The sequence below is a fragment of the Oreochromis niloticus genome, linkage group LG10 (genome assembly GCF_001858045.2).
Source record: "Oreochromis niloticus isolate F11D_XX linkage group LG10, O_niloticus_UMD_NMBU, whole genome shotgun sequence".
Classification (NCBI taxonomy): domain Eukaryota; kingdom Metazoa; phylum Chordata; class Actinopteri; order Cichliformes; family Cichlidae; genus Oreochromis; species Oreochromis niloticus.
Genome location: NC_031975.2, coordinates 20920169 through 20938797, shown reverse-complemented (window position 1 = coordinate 20938797; position 18629 = coordinate 20920169). Strand labels below are relative to the sequence as shown.

General features: G+C 40.0%; 1 protein-coding gene across 5 annotated transcripts in view; it reads left to right on the top strand.

The window, feature by feature from the left end:
• Nucleotides 1–6204: 6204 nt before the first annotated feature.
• The window catches only part of gabra1 (gamma-aminobutyric acid type A receptor subunit alpha1), a 36257-nt gene continuing 23832 nt past the window's right edge, over nt 6205–18629 (top strand). Inside the window, exons 1-6 of one of the 5 annotated variants that reach the window (XM_003446932.4) lie at nt 6206–6399; nt 6989–7197; nt 8673–8778; nt 13603–13715; nt 14754–14821; nt 16490–16710. In XM_003446932.4, the coding sequence (XP_003446980.1) occupies nt 8699–8778; nt 13603–13715; nt 14754–14821; nt 16490–16710 (482 nt within the window). In that variant the 5' untranslated portion in view covers nt 6206–6399; nt 6989–7197; nt 8673–8698. The other 4 variants (XM_013272459.3, XM_013272458.3, XM_019364081.2 and 1 more) reach the window with 4 other exon arrangements.

Here is an 18629-nt window from a genome sequence, read left to right as displayed (position 1 = left end):
GCTCACTTTGGAGAATAAATAGCTTACAAAAACATACCAACATACACTTGATGATGAAAGTTTGATATCCTGCTCAATGCAACAGAAAAGAATTGGCCTAGGTGTGGTAATAATATTTTATAAATCCCAAAGATAATATTATGACTGAATAAAAAAAGAAAAAAAAAACAGCATAAAGGGCTACATTGTATCTGCAGCTGATTTATTTTGAAGGTGATTTGCTGTGAAACCACAGTGTGAGGCACGAGCGGCAGCAGTGGACAATTTTACTAGGTAGAATCAGTGTCCAGGAAAACTATTTGAAGGAAGTCAACTATGCAGTTGAACAGATGGTCAGTGAAACCCAGGCCAACTAAACTGTTGCGCATTGGTTGGCTAAATCTCAGGGTTATAATCAGTGTTATGTAAACTGACGAGTGAAAGCGCTGCTGCTGCTGCTGCTGCTGCTGCTGCTGCTGTGTGGTCTGCCTCTGCTCTGTGGCCCGGCTTGGATGCTTCCGCAGTGCTGTTTGTGTTCAGTGTGCTTTCATGTGCAGGCGTCCGTGTTTTGAGATGAACCCCCCCCCAAAAAAAAAAAACACACACAAAAAAACAGAAGGCAGTTTGGCTATAAATCAAGCAGGACAGTAGGACCAAAAGAGAGCTCAAGACGTGTGAGAGAGAAGCAGACAAATTCAGACATTTAGTGCAATTCAGATGCACTTGGTAGAGCAGAGATATTTAGGTGGCATAGTCACATCTCTTTCATGGAGACCCGAGTTAAACACTGGAATCAAAACAGCCAAATGCTGCAGTTACTGCAAATAATCCTTAAGTTGTATTTCCTCTAGTGACCACTAGAGGCTGGATAAAACAAGTTGTATTGAGGTGACTGTGAAACTCTGTGGGAAAGGATGAGTTTAGTTAGGACGTAGTTAAATTCAGGCACCACATGAAGAAATTGAAAGCTTTTCTAAATATAGAAAATAAATAACACATATTTTAAAGCACAAGTTTAAACAAACAGTGAAAATTGAAGTTATATTTGTAGCAGAAGACATAAAAATCAATTAATTCTCAAATATTAAATGCTGGCAGAAATAATAGGAAAATTACTTCTCATTCCCCTAAATATGCTAAGATGTATTTAAATCGTCTTACTTGGAAACTCTTTTTTGATTATAAAATTGTTCAAGTTTTTTTTACACTGGTCCTGTAAAGGTCCTTTAAAAAAATCCCTGGCTGTTTTCTTCTTGTATTCAAACATAAGACACACCATGAAAACTGAATACATTTTTTAGATTTTAGATAGATTTTGGCTACCACAAATCAAACCACAGAGCAAATTTTAACTATGCAGTGCTATTGTTGCAAGCAGCTGTAAGCATGTATACATTTGTATGCATACTCAATGTGATTGCTTTATTCTACATGTACCCATGTGGCCTGTGTGTGTCAGCAAGCATTTCAGCTTGCATGGATGATTCATACACACATCTACATAGGTACCATATCTGTATATGATTTTGCATGACTGCATATATGAGTTCATATAAATGTGTGTGTGTGTGTGTGTGTGTGTGTGTGTGTGTGTGTGTGTGCACCTATGCAAGTGTGTGTTACACTGGACTTGGCCTAAAACTGTGAGTCAGAGAAGATGTCAGCTTTGGCTGATTGCAGAAAGCAGCTCACAGAGGGGAAGCACTCCTTTGTCCTCTGCACAGCCTGATTTATTTCTCTGAACAACTGATTGAGGCAAGTCACTCCTAATACTCTGCAGAAGGAGAACTACAGACAACAGTGACAGTGGATTTGTGTCTACTTGTGAAACTGCTAGAATGACAGGTACCCAGCAATTTGGCGATATTAGCTTGTGACTACATTCTGGTTCACTTAGTGCCTCCTTAAAGTCATTTATTAAAGGAACTATGCAAACTGTAGTAATATGTGGATTCACTGTTAGTGTCTCTTCTTCTTAGTACCACTTATGGATAACACCACAATGAAAATCTTTCCACCACACTTGTAAGAGTTTTGCCCTGATTGGAAGGCTGAAGCATAAATGATGAAATTGGAATCCAGGTGGAGGCGAAGACAATACGCTACAGAACAGTGCAAAAGTCTTGAGTCGTGATACATTTTGAGAAAAATATTTTGTTAGAAAAATGGGGGAAAAGGTGTGATGACCTATTGAAAAATGCACAAACATACATGAAAATTAAGTATATAAAGCAAAAATTAAGTTTGTAAGCTTGAAAGTCAATATTTGACATCACCTTTATTCTTCAGCATAGTTTGAACTCTCTTAGTCAGGTTTTCTTAATTGTTCAGATTTATTCAAGTAGTCTTAACAAGTAATTTTCCAGGCTTCTTGAACTACATTCTGACCTGAAACAGTTACACCTGTGGTGTTGTTCCATTTTACTGTCCTGCTGTACAGTCCATGTGACAAAATAATATGGGTTTGAGGGTTTGGGATCATTGTCATGCAGAGAAATTATGCTATTTCCAATCAGATGATTTCCAGATTCAAATCAGTTCAATTCAGTATTATTAATACAGCACCAAATCACAACAACAGTCTCCTCAAGGTGCTTTATATTGTAAGGTAAACCCTACAATAATACGTACAGAGAAAAACGCAACAATCATATGACCCCCTCTGAGCAAGCACTTTGGCGACGGTGGGAAGGAAAAACTCCCTTTTAACAGGAACAAACCTCCGGCAGAACCAGGCTCAGGGAGGGGCGGCCATCTGCTGTGACCGGTTCGGGTGAGAGAAGGAAGACAGGACAAAAGACATGCTGTGGAAGAGAGACAGAGATTAATAACAAGTGGCGATTAAATGCACAGAGGTCTATTAACACACAGTGGATCACGGGAATCCCCCAGCACCCTATGCCTATTGCAGCATAGAGAGGATTAAGGGTCACCTGATCCAGCCCTAACTATATACTTTAGCAAAAAAGAAAGTTTTAAGCTTAATCTTAAAAGTAGAGATAGTGTCTGTCTCCCCAATCCAAACTAGAAGGTGGTTCCATAGAAGAGGGGCCTGAAAACTGAAGGACTCTCCCTCCCATTCTACTTTTAAATACTCTGGGAACAACAAGTAAGCCTGCACTGCGAGAGCAAAGTGCTCTAGTGGGGTGATATGGTACTACAAGGTCATTAAGATAAGATGGGGCCTGATTATTTAAGACCTTGTATGTGAGGAGCAGGATTTTGAATTAAATTCTGGATTTAACAGGGAGCCAATGAAGGGAAGCCAAAACAGGAGAAATATGCTCTCTCTTTCTAGTCCCTGTCAGTCAGTACTCTTACTGCAACATTTTTGATGATCCTGCATGGTGGGTTATAGCTGACAACACTTTTTTGCATTATTAATTACATCATTTTTGACAAGATCCACAACACCACTGTCTGAAATCTAGTCCCAAACCATGACAGAGCCTCCAACATGTCTTACAGAAGGCTGTAGACACTCACTGTGGCACTTCTCTCCTGACATCATCAAGACATACTGATAATGATTTGAACCAACAATTTAACATTTTGATTCATCAATCCATAAAACCTGCTGCTAATTTTAGTCCAGTTATTGTGTAATGTGGCATACCTCAGTCTTTTCTCCCTGTTTCCCTTGCTTAAGAATAGTTACCTATCAGGTACCCTTTCATTAAGAGCATGTCTGAAGAGGTTTTGGCAAACTGTGGATAGATCACACAAATGCATCTCTCAGGGCCCATGTCATGTCTTTGCCTGATTTTCTTTTCTATTTCTTAAGGACATGACTTTCATATACTGTTCATCTGCTGTTTTAGGCCTCCACTTGTCCAGCTTCTTCCATCTTTCAAAGGACAAGCTGCACACCATGCAGTGTGAAAATGAGTAAAAAGGCACTCAATGTCCAAAGAAAAACTTTGAAAGACATTCAGAAAGCCTGGAGAACTACTGATCAAGACCTCTTTAAAAATGGCAAAAGGTCTGACTCTTTGGAATTAAAACATAAAGAAATAAGGAATGATTCAAGACATTTCCACAGTACTTTACATCCAGGTTCAAAGGCCACAGCAGCACCAAGGTTTCAACCAACTGACACCATGAAATGCACTAGCCCTGTGGATAATAAAAAAGGCAAGTGCAAATCACCCTTCGCTGCAGTAATTGAAATAAAGTACTGCACTTGAGTTTATATCTTCATCTCTATCTCCTGGTAGAGCCTTAGATGGAGTCAGCCAAAGGGGGAACCCTGCCTGCTGTTGCCTATGGACAGAGTAATCTAGAGTGGCCTAAACAAACCTAAAATGTGCAGTTGGCTAGAACAGCCCGGAATCATGGAGACTGGATTTTCCAGTCTAGTGACGTCACACCTCAAATTAAGACATTTTTCCCTTGCGATGTGCATCCTCAAGAAAAAAACTGGGACTCTCTCATATCCTAGCTTCATCTATTTTTTAAATGTTCTTCAAAGCCTACAAATAATTTGAAATGAGACTGGAGCTACAAATAAAGCTGAGGCGTTAAAGATTGTGTCACTGTGAGACCGCATGTGTTGACTAAACCTAAAAACAAGAAAAAAAAGAGTTCAGTAAAAGCTTTCAGGGTCATGGGCCACTTTTTCTCTGAGACACAACAATCCTGATGCTTCAAGTACATTCACAGAACATCCCAAACAGTAAATAACTGTCTTCTGGCAAGTGCGGTCACGTGGCACCGACTTGGGCAACAGAGAATGCTAAAACATATTGACTCTGTGAACACATAGACGAGTTGGCAGCTGGTTGCTATTTGCGTTAATGTGTCATTAATACAAGACTGCAACACATGGTGTATGAAAGCCAATTTACCGCAGTCGGTACTTTAAGATTGTGTGAAATGAAACAACTTATCACCACATACAGCACTTTGATGGATGCACAATAGGAAGGAAGAGGGGAAGTGAGAGGGGGTGGAGGCGTAGTTACTCAACGCTTCTTTCAAAATTCAAAAACACTGTTCACAGCGAGTGATTATTTCCACGTAACCTGCACACCTCTCACCTAAATTACCATCATCCATCTCTCTCTGCACACACACACACACACACACACACACACACACACACACACACACACACACACACACACACACACAGCTCACTTCACTATCCGTCCCCATCACCTGTCCAGAGATGGAGCTGTGAGGAGCCAAGTCGCCTTTGTTTGCCATTTGTTTAAGCGGAGTCCCTAGATATTCATCTTAACTGATCACTTGCGCTGTTTGGTAGAGTCTCTACATTGTTGCCCAAGAAGAAGTCCCCCACTTTGGCACAACGGAAGGTTAATAAAACGCCAGGAGGAGGAGAAGGAGGAGGGGAGGAAGCAACGACAGTCATACTTTTCCCTCTCCGCTATCCATCGCGGGCGTGCGCGTCGATTTGAGCGCACGCGGGCACGTGTTGGTTGTGCATGCGCTCAAATCGAGTCACATGCAGCGGTGGCGTCTGGCTTTGAGAGAAGGGAGGCAGCTTGAGACGATACCCCACTTGCATTCTGATAGCATTAAGGACCTGGGTGGGGTTGTGGATCTGTTATACGTATATATATATGTTTACACACACACACCTGCAGCATCAGGTTAAGAGCGGAATGGGCAGAGTGCAAGTGTGTGTATGCGTGTGTGTGGTAGTGGATATGGTGGTAGGGGTCCTTGTGAAATACATTTTCATAGATAGATTGATAGATAGGTAGGTGAAAGACATGTCTTATTGAATACAGACATAAAGGGGACATACAAACCCATGACGTCCGTCATAACTAATCACTCACATGCACTACTTTAACCACGCGTGAGGAGGCACACACATACACACACTCACTCACGCTCACAGAGGAAACGTTGCACTGCAGACCAGACTGACGTGACTACACTGCCAGCTCACTCTGCCTGCTCTGATGAAAATAAACCCCCAGTCAAAACTGAAGGCGAAAAAAAGAGTTGTTCCTCTGTCAAAATCATTCTAGGATCAACAGCCGGGATTTATAAGAGGCTTATGCGACCATCAGTTACACTGATATGATGTAAACTGCCCATAAGAATGCCCTTGCTTTCCACTTATGCCTTCTTTCACAGTCCTTGGTGATGAAAATGTCCCCTGATTTGTAGTTTAACTGTAAATAGGCAGATGACTACAAAAATATACGCCGGTTATCATAAGCTCGGTTTTTTTTTCCCTCCCTTGCAGATGCACGCAGCTCAGCGCTCCTCGTCGTTCTGTGCTCAGTCTGGAGCGGCGCGGCTGTAGCAGCAGAATATTTGGCTGTAAACAGAGACAGTGTTGGGGTCTCGATGCGAAACGTGGGTTTTTAGTAGACGGCGAGTGATTCGAGGAGGATTTTTTTTTATTGCAGAGAGAGAAGCTCGTGTCATCAGTGCAAGCTGGTGAGGGAACACGATTTTCTTAACATTGTGGATGTGTCTTTTTTCCCCGCTGGTGCGCGCGAATCTGTGCCATAGCATCGTTTTGTTTTAATTCATTTTTTTCTCTTCATTGCGAGAACTCACTGTCCGTTTTATGGCCGTAACTCTTGTCCATACGATGTCCTAGCTGTTTCAGGTCGTGAGACGGTCTTTTTGATGAATGTCAATATAATCTCTTTGGAAATCATCACGTAGGAGTCAGGGAGAGAGGGAGAGCGAGATGGTGAAAATATAACAAGGAATTCCAATCAAAAAAATGTAAGAGGATTTTTATTTAGCAGCCAGTGAAAAGAGATTAGGGCGACAGCAGTGGAAGTTAAATTGTGCTGCATATAAAATGGGCGGGCTTGTCTTTATATTAGGTCTGCACAGCCTATTCTAAAATTAAATAGTCTGCGCTTGGACATAGTCTGTTTGCTGTGCGCTTTATTTACAGATACGGTCGGTGAACAGCAATAATTTGGACAGGGATGTCGGTACACAGACCAGATTTGGTAGTTTAGCAGAAGATTTCTCCCTTTTTTTCTTTTTTTTTCTTTGCTGCTGACAGACTGAGAGTTGAACTCACTACGGCACCACCAATGAACAGTGAGAGAGACCTGCGCATATCGTCAGCAGCCGCTTCTCCAGCCTCAAGCTAAAATTCGTCAGATCTGAGATCACAGAGGATTTTTTCTCATTCAGTCCGGCTAGAAAAGCTATTCGTAAAAGTTTGAGGATATAGGCAGCGGGCAACGAATATACCCCGACTCATCTGCTGTAAGTGATTTCTTCGTTTTTTTCTCGCCTTTCTGTCAGGCAAGAGCGCGAGAGAACAGTCGGATTCAGAAAGGGATGGTTTGTTGCTGGACACCGCTATAACCGAAGACGAGTTTTATTGGGGAGAAAGGGGCAGTTTGCCGTCGAAATTAGAAGCGATTTAGGCGATTTTTAAAAATGATTTCTGTGGAGAACACGAGCTGCTTGATGTTTTGAAGGGAGGCAGCTTGGTTTCATCACCACGGACAGCGCTCCGAATAAAATAGCATCAACGTACATTTGCTTAATTACTCTGCCACGCACGAATCGGATCGTCATGCATGTATTTAGACCATCCATGCAACGATGCCAGTTGCATGCCAAATGTCTGTCCGTGTCAAATATGTATTCATATGTTGTTGGGGACAGGGTGACATTTCCTCTGAATAACTTAGAAAGTGTGCCTATGCGGGATTTTCTCCTCCGTTCGTTAATCTGTAGTATCCTCGCTTATCAAGTCCTTGTCAGCCTCGGGATTTATTTTCATTTCATTTCATTTTAACAGAGCAGTGCATGTTCATCTCACTGTGCATCCCGCTCACTGTGCATCTTGGCACACCACAACCAAGTATCAGGGGTATTGTCTTCTATCTGGGCTGTGGTTCTTTGGCACCATTTTATGGTCGTTTGTGAAATTTTAGCGCTTTTTTAAATAACTTAACTGGCCCTCTCGTGGACACACTGAATATGCTTTCAGTAATGGATTGTGATTTGGGGCATTGTGATCTACATGCACAATAACCCATTCTATCGTCTGCACACTTTATGACACGGCTGCCACAGCTAAATGAATAGAGAAGATGCAAATATTGGTATTTAAGGGCGATTTGGTTTAATACTGCGGTAACGCAGTTTCAAATTATAGGGTATTAGAGGAGGCTGTGTACAGGTGCTACAAGCTCACGGGGGGTGTTATGTGGTCAGTGATGTGTTTCCTTGTTATTTCTGCTTAATTATTATGCGCTACAGATGCAGCCATATCCTATGCATATGGATTAAGCATCAATTATGAGAAATGTGTTTACACTGTATGCCTTTTTGGTCATCAAAACGCTGATTAGTTCTTATCTCTCTCGTGGCTTGGGTGTAGAATGTGGCTCTGTCATCGTGACATGTAATGCAAAATTTGATGTCAAATCTTTGATGTAATGTTGGATGTAATGGCCCAGTACATCAGTGCATGTGGCTTGGCTATTTGGTTTTTGATTCATGTGCTGTCAGTGAATCTGTTAGTGATGTTGAGAGTCAGGACCAAAAAAACCTCACATAAAGCATCCTGGTCCATAATCATGTTTGCTGGTGTTTTACCACATCTTATTTGCTGACACTGAAATATTAGGAATGACGGTGTGCCACTGGCTCATATGGCTTGATAATGATGTCCATTCTCTCTCTCTCTCTCTTTTTCTCTCTCGCTCTCTCTCTTTGAACCCCAGCAGTGAAAGGTCCTCATATTGCAACCATGTGTGGACACAGCCGGACGCTCTTTCTGTATCTGTGGGCTTGCTTGCTTTTTACCAACAGCGTACTGTTTGGGAAAAGGTAAGAATAAACTTGAACTTGTGATTGCACATATCCTGTATTTCTATTGGATTCACTGGACAAATCATTAAAGTCATAAATCTGCATAAGATGCCTCACAGATTCATATTTATGTCTTCACACTGTTAACATGTTTTGGTTTTGAAGGCTTGCACAGTGTTAGAGGAAAAAAAAAAACAATGTTGAGGGTGGTCATTCTTGTAGGCATAGATACAGCCCATACGATCATGCTATTATTGGAACTCTAATTGCACATCATGATTTGAACATCAGACTGCATCAGGCAAAAATAAAAAAATAAATGTGGGCACTTCTATGAAAAAGCAGAAGTACCTTTTAAAGCTGGTGTCATTGCTTACAAAATGGTCAACAGGCTTGTACTGTAAATATGCCAGTGAATCAGCTAAACATGGAGGTAACTAGTTCTGTTCACCTGAAATGCTGATAGTCTGTCTTCCTACCTATTGCTTGGTGTATTGGGCTCCTCTATATCAAAGCATATTCACTGTGGTTGTAACTGGGGCATCCTCACAGGACACCTCCATGCTTTTAATTGCATAGTGGTAATATTAAGTGGCGCATAGTGGGGGGAAGATGAAAGCCAAAATAGCCTCTATCGGCTTTATCACAGTGTTACACTTTTTTTGGTTCACTAGCCATGCAGGACACATTTACATTCCTAGATTTCAGTCCTGGGTTGTGTACAGTAGATGGTGTGTGTTGCACAGAGACATTTGGCAGGGGTTATTGCACATGTGTTTTTTGATGGTGGCTGCAGGGACAGCGGGGGTTGAGTTACACACACTTCTTCTCAGTGTCAACACTGAAGTGTTGGACGTCAGCTAAACCTGATGCAAACCAGCAAGGACAGAGAGGGAGAGCAAAGTTGAAAAGACATGACACAATAAAAAAAGAAACACTGCCATGCATTAATTCCAATACGATTCAAAAGCAGGAAAGCATACAAGCATATGGTTAAGGATTCAAGAACACAAATTAAACCGTTCAAAAAGGACAAGTAATATATAAAATAAGACCATTGGAACTTTAACCCCTTTTTAAATCATGTGTACAATATTGGAGAAACTAAAGGGATTGGATCTGCCTCACAGCTGAATAATCCAGGAAGGCAGTTAACTTCACTGGAGATGACTTGATGGTCCAGAGTGCTTTTTCTATGTCACAAAAACACACATGGAGCATGCAGTTTGTGTCTCAGCTTACATGCCTTGAGAACATGCAGAAGACATATAAAATGTTTCCCATTTTAAATATTTGATGAATTGCAGTATCTCTGTATTTTTAAGTCACTGACTAACTGACTTGCAAATAGAGGGTCTGATTCATGGGGTTTGATATGTTGTACATTAGAGAAAATCTAAAAATACTCATTACCTTACTGAGGAACTGTCAACGCAAACTGCAAAGCAATTATCACACAAAGATTTACTGTATAATCCAGTCCCCTTTTTGAAGTCAAATACAAAATCACGAACACAAACACACAGAGACGGACACACACACACACACACACACACACACACACACACACACACACACACACACACACACACATATACACACCTTGGGGGATTTCAACAAGACACGGTAATCAGGAAGACCTAGAACTCTGCTACAGCATGTTGCCAACGAAAGAAATTGCCTTATAATTAGATATCCGGCTGACAAGATAGACAGATATAGAGAGAGCGAAGGAGGGAGAAAGAGAAAGAGAGAGAGAGATACAGGTTAACAGAGAAAGAGAGACACTGGCAGAGAGTGTGTGAGCAGCATTGTTGCTGTTCAGATGACCTGTAGATGGGGATGGTGTACAATGTTTCAGTAGGAAGTAGCCCCTGGCTGATAAACATGTGTATTCTTCCACATCACCTTTTTTCTGTTTTCTTTTCTTGTCCTTGACATACAACTCTAACCTCTACACTCAAATATTTCCCACATATAGCTTACAAAATATCTGTCTCTAATGAAGATCACAGTTTGTCAAGTTAAGATAAAATAAATGTCATTCAAGAAATGTGAAAAATGATTTATAGATAGATTGACAGTGAATTTTTCCAATTAATTTTGCCAATTATGAACATTTTCATTGCATCCTGTTAAATACCTGTTGACCGTAAAGGAGCTTGGCTTGTATTCTATATTGGTGGAGATTATAAGATGAAGGCTATATTTTGGGGTGTCTTACTCTAGTTTGGCAAATCTGAAAAATACCAGATAAATACTGTGAAAATGGGAAATACACAAAACTATGGCAGAGTAGACTGTGATTTATTATAGTCTTAGCTGATGTGCCATGGATGCGGTTTGTGCTGTCTGTTTTTATACATAATTGGCTCCTCAGACCAGAACAAAAAAGAAAAAAAAGTATTATTTTGAATTACAGATCTTCAAAGCAGTTACCGACTGTGCTTATGGGTGACAAAATTGCTCATCAGTCGCTAAAGTTTGAATGCTTTTGTAAATTTATTTATCAATTTTCAGAGAAAAGTGGACATTTGTGAATTAAGGGAAACTGGAGGCAGAGTTAGATTAACCATCTCTTAAAAACCCATGCAGATGTGGATGGTGCATCCTTATTTAGAAAGAAGTGCTTAGCACCTCATGTTGAAATCTGCAGGCTCTGCCTCAGACCTATAGCTTTTATTGAGAGCTATGTATCTATGTGGTTGTGGCAGTCTAAACTGTATCTTCACCTTTCCAAGGCTTTCAGGTCTCTATTCACTTGTTTTTTGTCTTTTTAGACTATACATTAAAGCTTTAACTCCCATTCTTAATAGGCGTCACTCTCCCACCCGCTATCCCTCCTAGTTTTCCCTCCAACATTTTGCAGGTCCCCGCTAACTAATCTCGATGACCTCTCTCTCTCCTTGGAGCTGTTCAGCTAGCAGAGCTTGTTTCCAAACACTTGCTGTTTATTTTGCATGCAATCAAACCAAATCCTTTTGGCACAGCAAAGGAGGAGAAGATGATAGCAGCATAAAATATGCTGTTGAAGATAATCATTGTGCTATCATATATGGAAGCTTGTGGGTGCAGATGGTACATGCATGCATTCCTTCATAGACACACGTGCTCTTTCACTGCAGTCCTTGTGCTACGCATTGTAATTAGGGGCTGTATCCCAGATTATGAGTGCATTGAAATATTTATGTGTGGAGATGCAAACCCTCCTCTAACAATTACTGATTGTGAGTGTTTTCGGCATTGCTCTAAGCATTTTGTTTCATGTTGTTCAAAGAGCACATTCAGCAAGGCCTTTGTGATCTAAAAGACCATATTAAGGCATCAATAATGTATTATGGTTTCTCTATGTCTACTCTGTATTTCACTCTCTATTTTCTCTGCTGAGTGTACCTAAAGGCTGTGTGTGCACATACACATACGGTATATGCTATGCAGCCCACACGCCCCACTAATAATAAATAAATAAATCCAGTGCCAAATTGGTCTCACTATCAAGTCAACACATACTGACGTTTGGGATGGACCCCCCTTGGCGTAGCATTTTAACACACTGGATACCCCTTGAGCCATTTGTCATTGTGCATGGTGGTCTGTAAAACTATAGCCAAATGCGCCCTGCTGTGCCATCACTGTTATGGGATGAGACAATGGCAGAGAGGTGGCTAACATGTAAAGTTGTTCTATTCCTAAACCTAACCATATAGTGACTGAGACTAATAAGTCAAAACTGATGTTTAGTTGAAATCAATTCAATTCAATTTTATTTCTATAGGGCCAAATCAAACAACACTTGCTTCAAGGTGCTTTATATTGTAAGATATAAACCCTACAATAATGCAAGAAAAACAGAAAACGACAACTGTCATATAAGCCCCTATGAGCAAGCACTTTGGCGGATGTGGGAAGGAAAAACTCCCTTTTAACAGCAAAAAACCTGCAGCAGAACCAGGCTCATAGGGAGCCATCTGCCCCGACCAGTTAGGGGTGAGGAGATCAAGACAAGAGAGAGACATGCTGTGAAAGGATCCAGAGATTAATAATAACTAATAATTAAATGCAGAGTGGTGTATAAACACATGAGTGAAAAAGGTGACTGAAGAAGAAACACTCAGTGCATCATGGGAATCCCCCAGCAGCCTAAACCTATTGCAGTGTAACCAAAGGAGGTCTCAGGGTCATGTGAGCCAAAATAAAGTTTTAAGCCTAATCTTAAAACTGAAGGCTCTGCCTCCCATTCTACTTTTCAAAACTAAAGTCAAAGAAACTGGAACTCCTGCATTCAGACTGAATAACAGGACTCTTCAATGCTATCCACTAGCCCAAGTTCTATTTTATCCAGACAGTTTTTTCAGTTGCTATACTTTGTCATCTAGCAAAAATGTAATCTGTGCTTTGGAATGTAATGCTATAGTGTCTGAACATGTTACGCCAAGTGGTTCTGACCAAGCGTCAGTGATGACTTGGAAGTGAGAATGTGCTAATAGTAGAGAAAAACTTGGCCTCATGGGATACGTTCGTTTCCAGTTCACCTCTGAACAATCACTTGCTTATTTATTTCATATCAATATGATCTGAAACCTCATACTCGCGCTCACACACTGAATTCTAATTTAGCAGCTAAATTTGTCAGTGTCATATAGGATTTGGCTGAGTTTTCTTTGTGTTATCACAATGTGATTCACGCTGCATTTACGCTACCCATGTGCATTAACTACAAAGCTGAAACCGTCCTTCTTCCCCCTTTGATTTATAATACAGTTTGTTCTCACACAGTTGATAGTTCTGACTGTGGTTTTGGATTCTAGCTGTGACTTTAAATCTTATTCTTTGCGTTCCCAGCTCTGGGCAGAACGGCATGACAGATCAACAGAAAGATAACACTACAGTCTTCACAAAGATCTTAGACAGCCTTCTGGATGGCTATGACAATCGCCTCAGGCCTGGACTAGGAGGTCAGTAAACCCAAGTCATTGCATATATTTTGTCCCACATAATGGCTGCTGTTTGTCTTTTTTTTTAACTTGCAATAGAATAATATCCAAATGTTTAAATGTTACGGAGGTGAGCTTGCAGTAAGTGTCAGACTTTAAAAGGTAAAAGAATCTGAGACCTGGCCCTTCTATCCTGCTTTTGTGCGTGTTTGTTCCTTCTATTGTCAACTATCCATTGACAAAAGACGGAAGCAAAATGGCAGGAATTCAAGGACAAATCCAGGAAATGAAAAGGTGCAAACTAGATAAAGAAAGAAAAACAGAGAGTAAAAGGGAAAGGAGGGAGTGATGATGTGAGAATTAGTGTGTGAAGGACACTGAGGATTGCACAGTATGATGCAGCAGGCATCAAACAGACAGGCGAATAAAACAACGCCTGCTGGAAGTTCAGCAGCCAAGGGGAAGAAATTATGGATTATGATGGGTATCATTCATAAATCATGCTGCCACATTTCAGTTTCACAATCACAAAAAACTAAACCTTGCGCGCACACACACACACACACACACACACGCACGCACGCACGCACACACACACACACACACACACACACACACACACACACACACACACACACACACACACACGCACGCACGCACGCACACACGCACACACACGCACACATGCTCTCTGCAGCCCATTCCAAAAGAATCCCCAGTGGTCCCATTTTGGCTATCAGCATTATGGGACTAGAATGGCACATTTCCAACAATGCAGCAATGCACAAATTTATTAAGAGATTAAACCTCTGTCCGGGTAATGGAGCTGACACTGAAACCAATAACAATAGAAATGGTTATTGACATCCAAAGTGGACATTTTTTTTAAATGTTTTGTTTTTTTGTTTGTTTCTTGTGTGCTTGTCTAAGTGCTAAAAATGTTTCTGAATAGATTTAGTGCTTCAGAGGCTATAGCCAGGTGGTCTTGTATTAACAGGTAGTTAGAAGCTAATGAATGCCACTGATAGTCACTCACTCAGCAATTTCCTGCTTCAACAGAGCGTGTAACTGAAGTCAAGACTGACATTTTCGTGACTAGTATTGGGCCAGTTTCGGACCATGACATGGTAAGACTCTTTTCGCCTCTATAAATGTCATTAGTTTTCTGGTATTCCTCCCCTCCATCTTTAGCCCTGCCTTATAGCCTTTCTGGACACAGTGGTCTTTAAACTGTGAAATATCTATTGATTTGTAGATTCATTCTATTAACTTATGATGTGTTAATAAAACTGTCACCTGCAAAATAAATTTTCTGGTTTATGGTTTGCAAGCTCATGCTACAAAAATGCTGTGGTACCAGTGTATACTACAAAAAAAGCCTAAAATATCCTTCTTGTACAAGTTTGAAGGATAGACACTAAAATTACTTGCATTATTTTGGAACATTCTCATGAACTAAAGTATAATTAAGAATAAATCAATACAATAACTAGCAAAATTGTGATTATGAGTGATTGATTATGACAAGCTTAAAGTTTAACCTGATTTAAAAACAAGTCATACTTTATTGTGTTTTTCTGCAGTTTGAAAGGTCAAGTTATTTGAACCCATCTGAAATTACAAGAAGCTACAAAATGCAAACAAATATTAATAACCACTTTTATTTTTTTTGTCTTATTTAACATTCAACCTGAAAAAACACACACACACACACAAAATGTGAGTTGTTCCAACACAAGTGATCTTTACTCTGTTCACCAGAAACCAATTAATCTCATTTAAACGACTCACTACCCAGCCCTGAAAAAAACCCCACTCCTGTTATAAGCACGTGAATTGTGTCTGCTCTGTTTGATATAATCTCAGTTAATTGCACTGGTTGACATACAGGCCAAAACTATTTTGCTTCTGTTAAAGCCAGAAGGAAGAGCTGAGGAACATTTTCTCCATCTCTAGCCTTTCCCTATCCTGCTTTATTACCTTGAAGCTCTGTTTCACTTCATACTAATTATCTTACGAGAACTGAGAGGCAAAGGGAGGGGGAGAACAAAAAAAAAACCCACGCTGTTCTGTAATTTTTACTGGCTCCCTTTACTCTGCCGGGCGGTCATGTGGAACCATTAAAATCTGCTCTCAGCTAGTCATTAGCTGGCTTGAAAATGAAATGTCCTCCTAATTTTGTGTCCAGTGCTTCCTTTTTGTGTCCGGTGTAATTTAGATTACTGAGCAAAGAAGTCCCCCCAAAGATAAATGCTAACAATGATCATTTTTGGCACTTACCTGACAATGCAAAACCAAATGGCCAGATAATTAATGATCCTGTATTTGCATAGGGCACATTAAACTGACCAGACAATAATTATGTAAATAGCATAAAATAAGAAAATGGAAAGGCAAAGCCACATATTACTGTTTGAAACACAGCAAAGTTACTGTACAAAGGAGGCGTTCTTTAAAAAAAGAATACACTCACCAGCCAGGAAACCTTGTTCTTACATCCACTAGATTCTTTATATGTTCGGCAAAACCGTTAACGTAAAAAGACAGTTACCAGCAGGGAAAATAGGCCAACCATAAGAAAGTCAAAGTGACATGAAGCAAAAAGAAGAAAAAAAAGAGAGAGAAGAAAAGTGAGAACATGGCAACAGGGGAAAAATGAGGTTAGATTACTCAGCATCTTCCTCAAGCCAGCCGAAGGTAAAAGTACAAAGAAAACTGCTACAAGGTGGTGGAGCATGACTTTTTGTTGACTTGTGTTTTTTTTTTTTTGTCTGTGCCTCACCTGCTTCTTGTAGGAGTACACAATTGATGTGTTCTTCAGACAAAGCTGGAAGGATGAAAGATTAAAGTTCAAAGGCCCCATGGCCGTGCTACGTCTCAACAACCTGATGGCCAGCAAGATCTGGACCCCCGATACTTTCTTCCACAATGGCAAAAAGTCAGTGGCACACAACATGACCATGCCAAACAAGCTTCTGCGAATTACAGAGGAAGGCACACTACTTTATACCATGAGGTAGGCCAATGTATTCTACTGCACTGGTGCAATAAAGATTTTAAAAGGAACTAGATAATGTTTTGAGATTGACTGAAAAGCGAGATTGGTATTATTTCATTACATGTATCATTTGACGAGGTATTGGGTCTAAAGGAACAGTAGATCTTAATGGTCTAAAATGAAAAAGAAGAATTCAGTTATGGAATACTGATGTGGAGAAATTGTGAGGAATGATGTGAAATTACTTAGCCTAGAGTTTCGCTTCTAGTTCTGAACTCCCTGTTCTAGTTGTGTCAGTCCTTCCCAAGACCATGTATTTATAAATCTAAAAAAAAAAAAAAGTCTGACATAGTTTGATGAGGACAGTAAAAGTCCATGTCAGTCCCTACAGCTGCAAGCCACACAGATATATCCCTTAGTACTAATAACTGGACCTCAAAGTAAGTATGTGTATCTTTTTGAGGGTCAAAAAGAGACAAATTTGTTCCCAAGCAGTAAAAAAGGTACTGGAGAGCTCTCACTAAAGGCACAGTGCTCTGTTTTTTTTTCCACATTCTAAAGACATGTGTGTTATAAGCACATTGTAATTCATAAGTAAGACTAGGAAAGCATTTCCAAGTGTATGAATAAATGATAATAAAAATGCACAGTGTAAAATAATGGATGCTCCCTTATTTTACAGTTTTTTTAGAAGATCCATTTCTGTACTTTTTACATTACTGTATAAAATTGTCACCAGAGGTTTAAGACTGAGCTCTATAAAATGCAAACCACAAATAATTACCCCCTGTCAAGGACACAACAGCAGCACATCAAACGGTACTGCCCCAGTGACAAGGCACCATAAACCAGTAATAAGGTTTTGTAATTTCTGTGTCCAGCTAGAAACCTTTTATAGCACACGACTCAGACACAACAGCCCGTTATTTATTTAATTTTTTTTTTTGTCAAGACACATTTGGTGTATTAATAAGTAAAAATTTATATTTAATTGATTCATAATAAATTTTAAATGCCATGGTCATAATAATGAAAGATAATGTCATCCAGGGTTGTCTTTGTTCATGTAGTTTTAATGGATTTGGTGGTCATCATTGGATTTTGTCAAGCTTTAGCTAAACTTGCAAATGCAATACTTGCTATAGGTCAGGTCTTGGTGTTTGGCATTAGAATGTGTTAACAGGTATAAAATACTGGGAAAAAAAGGCTTCATGTTACAAGTCACTGTGTTCAGGAAAGAGCTGTCAACAGTGTTATCTGAGTTAATGTTTTATGTGCACTGCTTCTACCCCATTTAATATAAGGAATATACTTGTTTTGGCTCCTTTTACACAAATATGATTTACCATACAACTATATTTTTATTTCTATGTTCTGTTACATTGATGAAGTGTTTCAATGCTTGCATTTTAATGTCTGTATTACGGTAAGGCACCATAAATTTCCAGCACAGATGTTAATGTCATTGTAACTGCAATAGCATTCGTCAGGAAAATACATTTTTATTTATTTATTTACTTTTTAACCATATTATGATTTATTACTTTGGAGATACCGCATGAACCATCGAGTTGATAAGGTGTGACACCTCGGTATCCTTCCCCAGAGTTGGTTAAAAAAAAAAACATTTATGACAGTGCAAACCTCGATGCACAAAACAGACTGATGTTAATGTGAGATGTCTAAAGCAAGGATCATAAAGCATTTGTTTCAACATGTTTACTAGCAGAGGGAGGGGTGATAGGCGGAGCCCATATTGCTGTCACAGATGAGTGAGATGAGGGATAGATGGGAGATTAGTGTGTCACGGGTGGCCTGACATGCTGTTTTTCACCAGGCTGTCAGGAAATAGAAACTCACAGCTCAGGGAACTGGAGCATTTCTGTTGGTTTGGGGAAAAGTAGTACAGCTTCGTTCAACAGGCGCTGGTCCCAACA